The sequence below is a fragment of the Galleria mellonella genome, unplaced genomic scaffold, assembly GCF_026898425.1.
Source record: "Galleria mellonella isolate WM207_F2 unplaced genomic scaffold, CSIRO_AGI_GalMel_v1 utg63, whole genome shotgun sequence".
Lineage (NCBI taxonomy): Eukaryota > Metazoa > Arthropoda > Insecta > Lepidoptera > Pyralidae > Galleria > Galleria mellonella.
Genome location: NW_026442130.1, coordinates 12,034,563 through 12,052,559, shown reverse-complemented (window position 1 = coordinate 12,052,559; position 17,997 = coordinate 12,034,563). Strand labels below are relative to the sequence as shown.

The 17,997-nt window shown below is 34.9% G+C and overlaps 1 protein-coding gene across 1 annotated transcript; it reads left to right on the top strand.

Annotated features, from left to right (window-relative positions):
• The first annotated feature begins 393 nt into the window (after positions 1-393).
• LOC113521581 (probable glutamate receptor) lies at positions 394-16,802 on the top strand. The gene is made up of 12 exons (XM_026907151.3): positions 394-584; positions 956-1,101; positions 4,954-5,113; positions 5,849-6,041; positions 6,655-6,824; positions 8,641-8,867; positions 9,513-9,612; positions 13,354-13,532; positions 13,843-13,956; positions 14,473-14,639; positions 15,300-15,497; positions 16,124-16,802. Exons 1-12 carry the CDS (start codon positions 431-433, stop codon positions 16,164-16,166), a joined length of 1,851 nt encoding a protein of 616 aa, XP_026762952.3. The 5' UTR covers positions 394-430; the 3' UTR covers positions 16,167-16,802.
• Positions 16,803-17,997: the final 1,195 nt, after the last annotated feature.

Here is a 17,997-nt window from a genome sequence, read left to right as displayed (position 1 = left end):
AAAATACAATCTGTTATAAAAACAAAATATTACTGTCTAATTTGTATAGGTTTAATAAACCAAAATAAGTAATTAGTGTTAATGTCTAAAACAAAATATTGTTAGAGCTTTAGATGTTTGCTTAAAATGCTTACAATGTTATTAAAAATTAAAAAAGATTTCGAATAAGTAGTACACATTTGACTTTTATTTATTTACAAGGTAATCGTCTACGTTTTCCCCATTACTGTCCGTCAACAAACAATTTTTCTGTTTGAAGTCTTATTTTATGCCTATTACTTTAAGCATTTAACCTAGCGTGTAATGTAAAATTGACTTATATTAAATTTTTAACTATATTTGACAGCATACTTCAGTCACTAGTTATTATAAATGACGGTAGATGTTTCTACAACAAATCACTCGCAACATTGAAACCTTCAGGTTGTCAATGGCCATCAATATGTATAGAACTGTCATATTATTATTGATGATACATCTTGTTCAATCTAGAGATGAAACTGTGATTAATTTCGTAAGAGATTTTATCGTGTACGAGCAAAAACCAACAGATTTAGTTCTCAGCGGATTATGTTGGGAGAAACGTATGTAGTTAATTATTTATATGAGTTTAATGAATCAGATAGGAAGTTTATCCATCACGGAACGTATTTCCATATTCGATTCAGAACTGGCTAAGTTGTCTATGCATAAAGTTTATATAGATAAGTTATGGCATAAGTCATAACTTATCTAGATAAAAAAAATACAGACGAAGTTGAGAGCCTACTTCTTTTTGAAGAATTATTATGAAAATAATAATATTTTTTAAAAGAAAGTTTAAGAAGTTATTTCCTTACAAAGTATTTATTATCAGTTTTTTGTCAGGAATTTTTTGTCAGTTTCACTGAGTTTTTGTTACATCTATAACTGTAATTGAAAACATTATTGCAATATTTTTTTCTGACCTTTTCAGATAACCAAATTAAATTGGTGAATACAGTATCAAAGATAGGCGTTAGATCATCAAGTTTTTCAAAGTTCAAATGCAAATTTCAATTTCATTTTGTGTTACTTCTTATAGACTTAAGCTGCCCTGGTACTGAACACGTTTTATTAAATGTAAGGACAATTCCATTTTCATTTTTCTATACTAATACTATTATATTATAAAGAGATAAAGTTTGTGAGTTTAAATGTTCGCGGTAATCTACGGTACTACTGATCTGATTTTTTGTACGAGTATGCAACTTAGAATGTCAAACAAGCTGACGGCCCACCTGATAGAAAGTGGTAACCGTCGCCTATAGACTTGAGCAGCACCATGGACATAACAGAGTATACTGATTCTCCCATGATACCCCCCATGCGTTGCCATTCCTAAGGACTCAGGTGTTATTCCTCTGTACCCTGTAAATTCACTGCCATATCCCACCCTTTAAACCGAAACACAGCCATGCAAACACAACTGCTTTACGATAGAAACACGAATGAGACAGACGTGCCCTAGCAAACAACTTTTGTAAAAAGTCTTCCTCTGGTTTCTAATGGATCTTTTAATGTTCACCCTTGATACTTCATACGTTGTTACTTCAAAAATTAGACGTCATATGTGCAAACCTTGCATGGCTGTAACTAGGAGGCGTGGCATTGAGGGGCGATGCCCTACTTTAAAAGGCCCAATTCCCTACCTTAACCCTTAATCAAATGGATTTTTTTTTTTAAATAAAATTATGAATTAAACATGGTTTCTAAGTAAAAGGGCTTTGTAGATTTCGAAAAAAACATCATTTTTTTATAAAAAGAGGGGAAATGGGGGTTTTACGGTGGGAAATTATTTCCCATTATCCAGTATGGAAAAGCAAAATATAATTAAGTGGGAAATTATTTCCCATCATCCGGAATGGTTACATTTTTTTGGGACATTTTTACTACAAATTCTATACATATTACTTACTCCTACTTTACTTGTTTATTTTTTTTATATAAAAAATTCAATATAACATGATTGAGTGATTGAATAAAATTATAAAAATAAAATGAAACTAGAATGTTTCAAATAATATTTTATTAAGAACTTTTCAAATACTATATGAAAATAACATTACTGAGTAAGAACTGTGTGAAAGGTTTTGAAACAGTTTTTGGCACAAAGAGCTACTCCACAGGAGGAACATACTATTTTTGTCCTCTGTTCTTTGTGCTTTGTGCTGCAAAAGCGACATCTTTTGTAAGTGGCACTTTCTTCAGGCAAGTGTATGCCAACATTTAGCAGCCGAATCTCATCGGGAACGCCAAACCTACCACCTTTTTTATTTTTTTTAAAAACTACATCTGTTTGTGTGTGAGTTTTTCGTGTCGTGTGATTATCTATAAGGGCACGTGCTAACCGTAGTCTGAAATCACGGTGGCCATGCAGGGTCGGGACATGGGAGTAGTTGTACGTTATGTAGGCATTAATTATAGATGCATCGAACAGAAAGAAGAATAGTCGCATCCAATATTTCCTGGATTTCCGGTTTATAGGGTATGACGATCTAAAATGGTCAAAAAGATCTACTCCGCCCATACTGAGCGTATATGAAGCAATTGCAGCCGGGCAGAGAATGTCAGCTCCAGAGCCATCCTTTTGGGTTCTTTTTATCATCCTTGTGTCTAAGGGCTGATGTGCTGTTGTCAGGACAGTAACTTCCTTTGTGTCAAGCCATTTAATGGCTGTAATTGGCTCTGCAGTAACCGCTGAAAACTGATGTTTATCTAATCGCAATGGTTTCGGTTGTTTTTTTTTTTATCATATCAGGTAAGTCCTTTCTGTTGCATCTGACTGTTCCCACTGCATAAATATTTTTATCGTAAAGATCCTCCATGAGGTTACAGCTAGTAAAAAAGTTGTCAAAGGCAATTAAAGTGTTTCTTGGTACGTTACTGCAGAGTTTCATGACAACATTGTAGCCTAACCCTTCATTTTCGGTGCTGTCGCCTTTTCCTGAATACACTTCGAATTGGTACAAGTACCCAGTTTTGGCGTCACATCTTGCCCATACCTTAAATCCTCTTTTGATGGGTTTTTTCGGCATGTATTGCTTTAAGGAGCTCCGCCCTTTAAATTTGACCATACACTCATCAATCGATTGTACTTCTGAATTGTATGCCTCTCTTTGATAAACTTTGTTGAGTTCTGTGAGGAGGGGTCTCAATTTAAATAATTTGTCATATTCAGGGGAGTTTCTTGGTGGTTCCATCTCGTTATCATTTAAGTGGAGGTTTTCTGTATTTTTTTTAAATCTTACTATTGGGAAAACCTGGGCAATTTCCTTATTGTAATAAAAGGGATCTGATGACCAGTAGAGTTCCATGTCCGGTAAAGGATTTAAGCCCATAAGGATTAAAACTCCTAGATACGCCTTAATATCTTGTAGAGTTACAGGTTTCCAGTTAGTACTATTTTTCTGACGGGCGTATCTGTTGGTTTGTTCCACAATTATTACCATCAGTTCATCAGGAAAAAGCCGCTCAAAAATACTTAGAGGTGATGTTTTATGAGTATCGTTAGCCTTGGGCTTAAAACGTTTTTTGAAAAGAGGAACTTCATGGGTTTCCGATTTTATCTCCCATACTCTTGGCTGAGAACGATCTCTGCGTACTTCGTTGTTAGTTTCAGACTCTTGCCCATCATCTGCCAAAAACTCTTCCATGGGGGCATCAATGACATCAAAATTTTGCTGAACTTCATTAAATGTGTGAACGTCAGAAGGCTGATCATAACATTGCTCAGTTTCAGTACCTAAGTGAGTTGGCAAAAGACTGTTGTCTGTTTTTGGTGTGTTTGTGAAATGCGATGTTTCATCTAAGACTGTCAGTAAGGCATCCGTTGAAATCTGTTGAGTTTGCATAGGGGGAGAAGGTGGGTCTTGTTTGTCTCCCGTCAATCCAAAGCCAAAGATATGTTCAAGACGTTGTTCAATTAGGTTATCATCGAGCTGATTTAGGTAACTATCGGAAGGAGAATGAATACTGTTGATAAAGCATGAGTCATCCTCAGAATCTGAGCCTGATAAATCAGACAAGTCGTCTAAATTTTGTACCACCTCTTCTAATAGTTTCTTGGCGAGCACTTTACGTTCCTTTCTTGCGTCCATATTTGAATAGCTGAAAGTAAATTATAAAAAGTTGGCAATTATGTAGTTTTATCAGCATATTGCACAAATAGTTACAAAAGTCCTAAAACTTATAAGTGGCTTCGTTTGGAATAAAGCATAGAAATCACATAAACGCAGTCACAATTTTGCAAAAAGCCACTAATTTGACTTACTCGCTATCGTATTACAAGTTCCTATACCGTTATTATTACAGCTGACAAACAATTTTATATATATATAAAGACACTGATGTTTATCAAAGCAGGAACGAACATTGGGAAATTATTTCCCACCTAATTAAACCTAATAAAATCCAAGAAATATCAGTGCAAAAAGCACAGAAACCGTAAAAAGCATTCAGAAAATAAGTCTAGTTTACATCAATATATTGTTTATGTACTTACCAGATTTTTTTTCTACAAAAATTTTCGAAAGTCCTGCGAGAACCGGTTTTGTGCACCAAAAAATTCAAATTGTGACTTTGACATTGACATACGATGACATTACGCAATTTTGTCCAAAATGTTGCCAAGTAAAATATTTAAAAAGTGTGTAAAATTATTTTGTTCCTGGATTGGTACTGATTAGAGTTACCAGTAAAGAAATAATAAAGAAATATTACGGTACTGTCAAGTGGGAAATAATTTCCCAATATTTGAATAAGGGTTAAAATGAAAAGCCCCAAGAAAATTAGACAGATTTACTTTTTTGAAATCCCTTAATTATGGCTTCTACCCTATCAAAAAGTTCTTTTGCCATTTAAACCGCTACACAGCCATGCAAGAACTGATACTCATCAACAAAAACACAAATAAATATTTAATTTTTCATTCAGGCAACTGATGAAAAACTTTTTGCGTCCCCATTCCGTTGGTTAGTTCTCTCTAACGAAAACTCTGGTAGGTCAAGAGAGATCTTGTACAGCAGACCACTGTTACCAGACAGCGAGCTAGTATTAGCTGAACAGACTGCTGAAGGATTTAAATTGATTGAATGTAAGTAGAGTTTCATTTAATCACGGTATTTTTTATATGACTTGGGATGGCAAACGTTGAAAGGAACTGACGTGACGTCCCTAAACCGTGATGGAATTTAACAATAACACTAATACTCTATTCATAGAATACTCATAGTAACTAGTTTTAATAGATTTGGTATACTGTGGTACTCTCCTTCACTGGTGCCCCGCCAGTGTATACAGATAGCGCAGGCGGGGTTACCATTTCATTATTATCTACTAAAAAAATCTGTGATACTCCTTACGCTTTGCCTCAAGTCTTTGCTATTCTTAAGGACGAGAGTATTGTGGGTCTGAACTCAGAATTTCTGCATTTCATTACCATATCCTACTCTTCAAACTGGGGGGAGGGGATTGTTAGTAATGCAGTTTACCAGTCACATTACTAGCAATATACTTCATGAGGACGTGATCCCTACTGGAAACTACAGTGCTGAACACCAAATGTATTCGTTATGATGGGCTTAGCCCATCATGACCTGTCATCGTGAGCATGACCTGCTTTTTCATTCTTACCTGTTATCCCTAACTAGTGCAGCTTAAACGAATTTACAAGCTAGATACATTGCACCAATTCCAAAATGAAATGATGATTTAAAATAGACTGAAATAATAAACAATATAATGTCTAAATTTTCACTGCACTCGTCTACGCGATAAATTCAGCACACAAGAGTTTACCCTAAAGTTAATTTTATTCCTTCATGCCCAGTACACAGACCCTCTATCAATATCTCGATGATATCAACACCGAGAGGCTTCTATAACGGGTCTTTGGTCGACACCAGACCTTACAAGAATTTGTTTCGAAGAAGAAGGGACCTAAAAGGTCATTATCTTACGATATCAAATGTGATACAAGATAGTAACACAACAAAATATCATCTTGTTCAAGAGGACAGACAGTAAGTTTTGCAAACGTATATAATCTAGTGAACCTATTGTCACTTAAATATAGAGAACGAAACAAATATTAGGCGACGTCCTCATTTTCGTAGAAAAACATGTTAAAGATATTTGAAAGTTACTGTAATTATTATTATACTGTGACTGTTTGTACCAAGCTGTAAGATGTAAGAGATCAAAGCGCGCATTCAGGCTTACATTCACGTCACGGCCGCTCAAGACTAAGAGTCCTGGATGATCCCGAAATTAGTAGAGCATTCTCTACTAAAATACGCGTGATATTTTTATATCGAAATACAGAGTAATGATCATAAATTTATTTTAGTGAGTCAGTGTATGTAGGTGGCTCAGGATTGTTCCTTATGACCAAACTATGGGGGAGACCTATATCCAGCAGTGGACAGATAATGGCTGAGATAATAATGATGATGATTTAATGGACCTTAATAGCAGTCGAATCATGGAACCACCTACGTTCATAGGAATGTATTTTAAGGTAATCGGTAGTCAAAACCTATCTTCAGCAGTTAACAGCTGAAGTAATAATGATGAACTAACAATACATTTGTGTATAGTGCATAAAGAATAAACCAGTCAATGTAATTTTTGAAGAGAACTCCAATACGATGCAGTAGCAAAAATTTGCTGGATATCTGCTCTACATGCTTTTGAGATGTTGAACGCAACTCCAAGATACATCTTCAGCTACAGATTTGGATATAAAGTCAACGGCCAGTGGTCCGGCATGATACACGATATACAGCTGAATAAAGCGGATTTGGGTAACAGTTTTATTATATTTACTATCCAATCTACTTATTAAAGATTTTCCAGAAGGATACTTTGTACAAAAGTCGATTGCTTGGGTATCTCTGTCCCATTCGTGTTTCAACCGTGAAGCAGTTGTGTTTGCATGGCTGTGTTTCGGTTTGAAGAATGGGATATGGTGTGAATTTACTGGGTACAGAGGAAAAACATCTGAGTCCTCAGGAATGGCAACGCATGGGGGGGGTATCATGGAAGAAACAGTATACTCTGTTATGTCCATGGTACTCATGTCTATAGGCGACGGTTGCCACTTTCTATCAGGGAGGCCGTCAGCTTGTTTGCCATTCTAAATTGTATAAAAAAAAATTTAAAACTAAACAAATTGTGAAACAATAGATTGGAAAATAGTAATTGTGCCGTACGTAATTTTTTTTTCAATAGACTTAAAAAAAGGAAGAAGTTGTCAATTAGGTTACCGTTATATTTTTTGAGTTTCTTACCTCGTAACTCCAGACGCTATAAACCGATTTAGAATTTTTTCCGAAACCATATACTTTTAGATTGATCCCATAGGAATTTTATCGAAATCGACCAAGTGGTTTAGTTTTTAAATTGAAATAACCAATCTTGCCACAATTGAAATCTTTTTATTTTTGGTGCAATACAATCATAAATTATATTGATACTAGCGACCCGCCCCGGCATCGCACGGGTGCACATTGCATAATATCACATTAGAAACCTCTAAAATTATCAATGTTTCTTTACTATATTATACATATAAACCTTCCTCTTGAACCACTCTTATCTATTAAAAAAAATGCATCTAAATCTGTTCGATAGTTTCAAAGATCTAAGCATACATAGGGACAGACAGACGGCAAGCGACTTTATTTTATATTGTGTAGTGATATAAAAGTGAAATGGTAAATACACTCGCCTATGTAACTCTTCTCGGCAAAATGGCTCGAGTGCTCGCTTCATCACAATTGTTTAAAATAAATATTCGACAAATGTCTCTGAGTATTCCGTTAGGAATTATGGGCTTGAATATATTTGTATCTTTAATTCTTATATGTAGGGGGGAAGGGATTGTTAGTAATGGGGATTAGCAACACCATTGCTAGCAATAAACCCTATCAGGTCGACCTCCTCGCGGTTCCCCCTGGAAACCATCGTGATTGGTTTATTGTTGAATTCGTCACGATCGGCTAACTGACCTGCTTCACCCTCATCTATCATCCCTCACTGGTGTCCCGCCAGCATATACCAATAGCGCAGACGGGGCTACCATTTCATTATCATCCATTAAAAAAAAAATCTTATATGTATACCTACATTAGTATATTACAAACAGGGAAGATTTGAATGTTTGTTTATAATGGATCAACACAAAAACTACTCAACTGATTTTAAAAATGTCATTCGTCTATAAAAAAAGCTACATTTTCAGTGAATAACATAATTATATGTATATTATTTTTAAAAATTCTATTTAACTATAGGAAACTGTTTCTAGTTTCTGTTTCTGGATTTCTAGCCCATTGTTATATTATATTGCTACAATCGCCGTGTCGACCCCGGCATAAAATAGGTCACTCCTTTCTTTCCCATGCGTGGCGTAAGAGACGACTAAGGGAAATTATAGTCGCAGCAGCGTCCCTCTTAAAACAACCCCAAAGGCCTAACTACGGTTGCCAACTCGTTGCCAAGCGTGGCAACTACTGGCAAAACCCTCCTTATGCGGAACGCCTATGTTCAGCAGTGTACAGTTAAAGGTTGATAGGATGATGACGATGATGAAATTGTTACAACTTATTATTATTTCAGGTACCAACTGCGTGGTGTTCATCGATCGCATGGAAGTGGTTGCATATACTGACACAGTGGCGCCCATGCGTATGCGCTTCGTGTTCCGACAGCCCCCTCTCTCTTATGTCTCCAATATATTCTCCCTCCCTTTCTCGAGGAATGTTTGGATTGCTATAGCCGTGTGCTCCGTGGCTTGTACTGCAACGTTCTATCTCACCAGCAAATGGGAACTCAAGTTTGAAACGGTATACTAAACCTAAAATCTTTCTACTAGGAGGAAAAAGGATTATTAGTAATGAGGATTAGTAACCACCTTTCTAGTAATATACTGTCAGGTCGACCTCCTCGTGGTTCTCCCTGAAAACTACAGTGGTTGATTTATTGTTAAATTTGTCACGGTGGGTTAACTGAACTACTACAGCGGCTCACGGCCCACCTGACGGAAAGTGGTAACCGTCGCCTATAGACATGAGCAGTACCATGGACATAACAGAGTATACTGTTTCGCCCATGATACCCCCCATGCGTTGCCATTCCTGAGGACTCAGGTTTTATTCTTCTGTACCCTGTAAATTCACGCCATATCCCACCCTTCAAACCGAAACACAGCCATGCAAATACAACTGCTTCATGGTAGAAACACGAATGGGACAGAGGTACCCAAGCAATCGACTTTTGTACAAAGTCTCCCTCTGGTGTCAATATAGAAGTGATGGTGGGGATAAGTGGGCTTTTTTATTGTTCGGGAGGCAAACGAGCATACGGTCCCCTGATGGAAAGCGGTTACTGTCGCCCATGAATATTTGCAACATAAGAGGAATTGCTTGTGCGTTGCCGGCCATTTTTAAATTTGGGTGGTAAGGAAATGTTGTCTATCCTTATCTTTGCAGAACCCAACACAGTTGGATGGCAGTATTGGTGACGCGCTGCTGTTAACAATGAGTGCTGTCACTCAACAAGGCTGTTACATTGAACCAAGAAGGATGCCAGGTAATACCTACCATGTTATATAGATAGATAATTTATTTGCATTACTTACAGCACACAAATTATAACATATACATAAACATAAAATACATATACATAAATAACATATACATAAAATAAAATAATTAAAAAAAATATATAAAGCTAAGCAAAAATTTCTTTTGTGCGTGTGCCATAACAATACATTCCATTTCCATCAATAATTCATCATGTAGATGTGTATATTTAGTAATTATATATTTTTTATATATGTATTAAGGTTTATTTATTAGGGTAGACAACGCTCTTGTGACGTTCCTAATGTTGCAGGTGTCCATAGATTAAAGTAACCATTTACCATCAGACGGGCCGTATGATTATTTGAAAGCTTTGTGGTATGGAAGGGGTGGGGAAAGGATTGTTAGTAATACAGACGGTAGTCCGCATTACTATACAAACAATCCATGGAAACTATCGTGCAGAAACCCAGGTGTATTTATCACGATAGCCTAACTGATCTGCTTTTTTCATTCTCGCCTGACATCCTTCACTGATACCTCACCAGTGTCACAGATAATATAATACTATATCCAGTGTATACCGTTAGCGCGGGTAGTAACATTTTCTTCAGATAGGTAGTTACTTAGTCTGTCCTGTTACTCAGACATCTAAATACATACATACATCAGACTCAGACATATAAATATAAATAGGAAAATATATTTTATACGTACCTGTAGTGTTATGAATTATAAGAGATATGAATAGAAATAAACGCGATCGTTAACTTGGGTTATCTCGATATTTCAAGTAGGTTACACCGACTGTGGTTTTTAGTAAACTGATGTTGCGACGTCATACCTTTTTTTCTCCTATCCATGAGTGAATAGGATCATACGTCATATAAATTGAAAAATTCAAAATTCAAAAATCATTTATTCATGTAGGACATTTTAGCCGCTTATGAACGTCAAATTTTTACATTATAATTTTATTTTTTTCCCTACCGTCCAGTTCGGTATATAGATCCAATTGAGAAGAACTGGCAAGAAACTCAATTGAATTACTTTTTTTTTTAAAGCCAGTTTATTTACAATGTATATTTATATAGGTGTCTATGTCTAACATTAAATGAAAATTCAGTGCATGAACAACTATTGCCATGCACACTCGTCATTCAAGTAATCGTTTAGTGAGTAATAGGCTTTGCTCAGTAAATATGATTTAACAGATGTTTTGAATTTATTTAAGGGTAATTCCAACATATCCTTTGGTATCTTATTGTAAATTTTTATACCTATTCCCATAAAAGACCTATTAACTTTTTCTAAACGATACTTGGGGACAGCAAGTTTGTCTTTAAATCTAGTATTAATATTATGAATATTGCTGTTTTTTGGAAATAAATCAAGATTTTTATGAACATATAGGATATTTGAATATATAAATTGAGAAGCAACGGTGAGAATATTTGCCTCTTTGAATTTCTCTCTTAATGAGTCACGACTCTTCATACAGTAGATCGCTCGAACGGCACGTTTTTGTAATATGAATATATTCTTAATATCTGCCGCTTTTCCCCATAGTAATATTCCATAAGAGAGTAAACTATGAAAATAACTAAAATAGACTAATCTAGCAGTATCAGTATCAGTGTACTGTCTAACCTTACGCACGGCAAAAGCTGCTGAACTTAGTTTCGCTGCAAGGCTTTGAATTTGTGCACCCCATTGTGTTTTATTATCTAGTGTGATTTCTAGAAAGACAGTAGATTCTATAAATTCGAGAGATTCGTCATTTAATTTAATATTGCAATTAGTATTAAAACTTTTAGACAGAGAGAAATTAACACATTTTGTTTTTTTAGCGTTTAACATAAGATTGTTAGTTGTAAACCAGTGCAGGAGACGCCGCAAAGCACTATTTACATCGTCATAATTATTAGTCATTCTATTAACTTTAAAAATCAATGAAGTATCGTCTGCAAACAATACTATGCCGCATCTATCCTGCATGGCATATGGGAGATCATTAATGTAAACTAGGAATAAAAATGGACCGAGAATAGATCCTTGAGGTACACCCATTTGCACAAGTGACCCGTCAGACGTAGCGTTGCTAATCTTCACTTTCTGTATTCTATCAGATAGATAAGATTTTATTAAATTTAAAGCATTGTCTTTGACGCCATAAAAAGCAAGTTTTTTTAGCAATGTATTATGATTAACGCAATCAAAAGCCTTAGAAAGGTCACAAAAAACACCTATCACATCCATTTTAGTTTCCCATGCAGCAAATACGTGTCTAAGCAACTCTGCACCTGCGTCTGTAGTTGAACGACCTTTGGAAAAACCGAATTGACTATTGTGGATTAAATTATTTAAATTGAAATAACTGACAAGTTGCATAAGGATTATTTTTTCAAAAATTTTACTGAGTGCTGGGAGTATGGATATAGGTCTATAATTTATTGGGTCACTCCTATCTCCAGAACTCTCCTATCTCCTATCTCCAGATTGTGTTCCTATATTAACAATAGTACCTACTAGGCATGAGTAATATGGATACCGATCCGATATCTATGTATTAAATTCCTCTGGACATTGATGACAAAAAAAAGATCAAAACACATTTAGTTATCGCCCATATCGGTCCGATATCTATTTTCGAATATATTAAAAGTCTGTTGTCTAATATTATTTTGTGGATAATAGACTTTTAACATATTCTTTATTGGATAAATATATAGATATTGTAACAAAAATAATTAGATAAGATCTTCCTCCACCAATTCGAAACCTGAAAAATGTACATACGTTTAAGAGTAATCTAAAAAAATATTATCTACACCAACAAAAAGCCAATTAAATTGATGGTCTCTGTCCGGGATCTTCCTTACCAGAGACTTTCTAACGAGTATCCTATTAGGTGCAGCTAGGAGTTCTATGATACATATATGAACAGTTATTTCACTTTAATATAATACACAATCAATAATATATTTTTTATTATTATCTAATTACTGGTTGCTATTGATTACATTATTGACATATTGCATATTGCAAGAGGAGCATATTGCAACTCAAGGAGGTAAGTACTTACCTAGTTTTTGTGGTCCTCGATTGAATGTGGGGATGATTCAACTATATTCGATATTTGGTTTCTTTAGCGTCTGTAGTATTACTACGTAAAAGGAAAATACTTATTCTATACCTATTTTATGTTTTTCGTGTGATTATTATTATTCAACATTGACAACGTCACAATTTATCATTCAATATATACCCACCACAAATTTATTATATTTATTTTATTTTTATTTTTTACACAATACACTTTAAGCACACCACTGTGTTGGTCAAGTTTTCAAACATTATTGTTATTATTAGGACTCCGCGGGTTGGCGAGGCGCGTGCTGAAAATCAGCGCTGTAGTGTCCCTGACACTACAGCATAATGCTGAGCACGCGCCTCATTTTGCAGGTATTGCGACGCACGCACACACACACTCATTTTTGATGAAATTGTTATAATACGAATCGTTTTATTTTTCTTTTTTAATTTTATATATATTTTTTTTTATAAATATTTTTTTGTGTTGTTTCTTTATTATAATTCTTAATATATGGATTTTTTTAACCCCTGTGTGGGTGCCGTCGCATATTTCTTGTAAAATAAAGTTTTTTTCTTTCAAAAAAAAAAAAGATAATGCAATATATTACCCACCCTAGTATATTCTTAACTAATAACTACCAAGATTGTCCAGGTCGAGTAATGGAATGGGTATTCTTTGCGGGATTAATGGCACTCTACGCAGCGTATTCAGCCAACATCGTTGTCCTGCTGCAAGCACCTTCCAACTCCATCAAAACATTGGCCCAGCTCGCTACTTCCAAAATCGATTTGGCAGCTAACGATTTAGACTACAATCGATTCGTGCTAAGTGTAATTATATACTTTCTACTACTATACATTTATAATGTACTGTATCCAATCAAATACGAAGAATTCTTTTTTTAATGCAACTTGGCAACCAAGCTTGACGACCTGGCTAATAGAAAGAAGCTACCTCCGCCTACGGATGTGAATAGCATAATGAGGAGAAACACTTGATGTCCATAGTATCGCTATTGCATTCCTGGAACTAGCGTTGTTTCCACACCCTGAAATTTTACTGCTATATATCCTACCCTTAAAATCGAAACAAGCTCCTGGTTATCAAAAATGCAAATGAAATGTACTTCATACTTTTCAGCCTGCACAAACTCTCACAGATCCAATACACCAAAGTATCCATGACAGAATCGACGATGGAAATGGAAAAGGCAAATACTACCACATTTACGAAGGAGTTGAGAGAATAAGAAAGGTTATTTTTAATTATTATTTAAGATTCCGTTAAAGACAATATAATATTACTGGAAAATGCTAAAATTTAGATATCAATAATTTTCGTCAACTTTCCATCAAGAATCTAATCCATCCTCATAAGATTTTCTATTAGAAATACTTATAGGACTACAAATAGTCACAGTTAATATAATTTCCAATTTGATTAGTAAGTTTCAAGCCTAGATTCGAGCTCACGATCTCTGGGGTACCAAATATAGATATTAGGTGGATAAAAGTCGAAGTAATGGACTGTTCTGTTTTAGAGGTACTTGAAACTAGACCTATGTTTAATAGTGGACGATAGATGAATAGTGGTGTGGATTGGCCATTTCGCTACAAAATAATTGCGGTACTGAGCCATCTGCATTAATTCATTCCTTAAAATATATATGAATTTAACATTCTCATCTCCTGAGGATTTTACACTTCTATTGTTTATTTGTACAGAGACACCTCTTAATGTTGCCAACAGAAGAATAACTAATTATTTCAGGGTCTGTTCGCTTTCCACTCTATAGTGGAACCAGTTTATCATCGCGTTGAGAAAACATTCCTGGAATCGGAGAAGTGCGATCTAACTGAAGTGGACTTCATCAACAGTTTTGACGCCGCCACTCCTGTGAAGAAAGACTCACCGTACATAGAACTGCTTCGAGTCGTGTTAGTTTAATGTGTCATTTACTAATTTTTACCTGCGATTTCGTCTTTCTCTATCCCAAACTAGTGTACACCAAAGTACACGACTCTATGGCAAACCATTAAAGCACTAAGAGATAACAAACAAACTCCCTTTCATATTATAAATATGGAAGTGAGTTTAGTTAATAAGAAGATAAGATACAAAAAAATTGTCCAGATGAGATGAGCCAATTGAATTGACACAATTTGAGATCCTTAGAATTATTTTCTATATCTGGTAGGTTCAAAATGAAATGGCGATCTTAAAGTATTGCATAGAGTCGTAGGATATATTTATTTTATTTATTTATTTAAACTTTATTGACCATAAAATGTGGTACAAAAGGCGAACTTAATTTTATAGGCATTTTTTATCAATCAACCTTTAGGATGTGCAGAGATACTATATGACAATTTAAATAATAAAATTATATACTAGTAATTGGCTTAGAATCATATTTTATGGCGAATATAGATGTGCGCTCAATAGACAATAATGCTTATTCAGCAATTTTACTTCCATATTTTAATCTTAAAACAGGAAGACAGTCATGCAAACAAATGCTTGAAACAAACATAAGTTCTACAAGTCTCTCTTAAATCCCCTTAAAATCTCTCTCAGTTTCATTGCATTGTTTTCAGATACAAGCAACTCCGTGAGGTCGGTATTTTGTCAGTGCTTAACAAACGCCTCCAAACACCGAAGCCACACTGCTCAAACAAGCTGGCAGCATTCAGTAGCGTGGGTTTGATGGACTTGATACCTGTTTTGCTGCTCATGATGTATGGCATCCTATTCTCGATCCTCATCATGCTCTTAGAGATGGCACATTACAGACTGTGAGTTTATACTTCAAATTTTGATATGCTAATCTTTGGTTCCTTGTTTTGATGCCTTTAATGGTATATCGATTTATCATACTGCCTTATATTCTAATAGTCGTGGATTTATTTTCCACAAAATTCAAACGTTTATATTCCCTGAAACTGTGTAGAAATGTTGCATCTCTATGCATCTTTTATCGAATATATGATGGGTAGTGTTCTAAGGAATTATTCGGATTGATGCCTATACAATCAAACATTTTTAACAGCATCAGTACAAATTATATGTATCATGACAAGTTGAAAAGCAAGTTTTCAAGTTTTTATATTGATAAGTAGTCTATTAATAATTATAAAATTTTAAAAACTTCTAAAGCAATTGATAAAACATTGATCAATATGTCGTCTAGACTAATACTTATAATGGGAAGCACTGATAAATACAAATAATTGTATTTAGATCAAACCAATAGAAGACAACCCCTACATCTTACCAACCTTGATGGCTTAATGGTTTAGCAAAACAACGTCCATCATAAAATAAATTTAAAACTGTCCCATAATGAATTAATGAAATTTTCATATAATATGAACGATATTGTTAACTCACTGTAAGTACTATGATTACTTTTTTTTTTCAGAAATAACTATTATCAAGTGAAAAGAAAGCTGAACTGGTGGTAGTAACAGGCCTAAGCGAAAAGGCATAAACTTTAGGCATCTATGATGCGTTAGACCGCAAATCAAACATTGGCATATTTAAGATAGAAATTTTCAAGCCTGACACTTTAAAAATGGCACAAATACATACTCTTAGACATATTTTATGTGCATAGCTAAAACTCTGCTCGGATCCTGGGTGAGCACCAGAGAATTCTGATATAAGAACGAAATTAAATATGCTTATCATAAGCATCATCAGAATTTTTTATGGTATTGTCGCTGCATTAAATTATACTGAAATTTTTTCAAAAGAGATTGGATCAGGTAACTTCGATAATGTAGTGCTGGAAATGCCTTACGCTGATAATTGTTTGAGTAAGGTCTTCCTTTAATGCGAAGAGTTACTTTCTAAGCCACTTTCGTTGTGTACAGATACGAAGATCTCTGATATGACTTACACAAATACACTTACGCGAACATGAATTTGTAAATTAAAAAAGTTAGATTTATACTTTAATGATGCAATTTTAGTTAGTGAACAATTTCAGTCTTGGAGGTTTGTATGTACTAATTCATAGCAAACACTGACAGCATCATATTACATTAGTCGATTATGTTCTATACTATGGTTCTATACTTGCACTTGTAAAATAGCCATTAGGTACTAAAGACTATTAAATTGTTGTAGTTAAATTTTGTTTCATTTCCCATAATTCATCAAAGAATTTATCCTCACACGCTAGAACCTAAATGATTGCATATAGTGTAGTTTCAAAGAAGTTTCCCCCCGCTCAGGCTGTAGAAAGAGGTCCCTGCTGAAAATTTTCCTTGAGACTACAATATGTTCTTCAAACAGGGTGTATCAATATTTCTTTAGAATTGGCAGCGTGCCCTAGATACCCCCAGTGTTTCAGGCTTTCACAGGCTTCAAGGACTATTTACCATTAGACGGGTTGTATGCTTGTTGATCACCTTTATGGTAAAAAAATAGATTTTATGTATGTTCAGGTACTTATCTATATTACTTATCATTTAATCACAGTATACAGAGCTTATGAAAAGTAGTTATTTCATTATCTACTTCATCTGCATTGCTAGAATGAGTTGAGTAAATTGTTTATACAAACAATTTACTATAGTAGATCTATCTATCCCGGAAATAAAAACTATATAACTATAATCACAACTGTATAACTATCGAATACTACAACTACTCTAGAAACTTAATAGTAATCTATTGTTTGCCGTGTGGTCTTGGCGTAGAATGGGCCATCCCTTTCTTTCCCGTGGGTGTCGTAAGAAGCAATGAACGAAAGATCGAGGAATGGTCAGCAGCGTCCCTATTAAAACATCATTAAAAGCCTAACTGCAGTTGTCAGGGAGGAAAGGGATTGTTAATAATGAAGTCTAATAGGTCCACTGCTAGCAATATACCCTTTCAGGTCGATCGCCACGCAGTTTCCCCTAGAAACCATCATGGTTAATTCTTGACAAATTTATCGTAGTGGACCAACTGAGCTGTATTCATTCTCATCTATTATCTTCCACTGATGCCTCGTCAGTGTATACCGGTAGCGCAGGCGGGGTTACTATTTTTACCCATTAAAAAAAAACTGCAGTTGTCAACCTGCCTGGCAGACATGGTAACTACAGGCAAAACTCCCCAAGTGCTCCCACTTACTTCTACTTGCCTATGTATATTCGACAGTGAACAGTTAATGGCTGATATATTGATGATGAATCTATTGTAATAATTTCAAATTTTAATATTTAGAGCACATCTAAATTTAATATATACGGTACAATTTTATTATTAGATAAAGAAGAACAATCTATATTGTTTACTATAAAT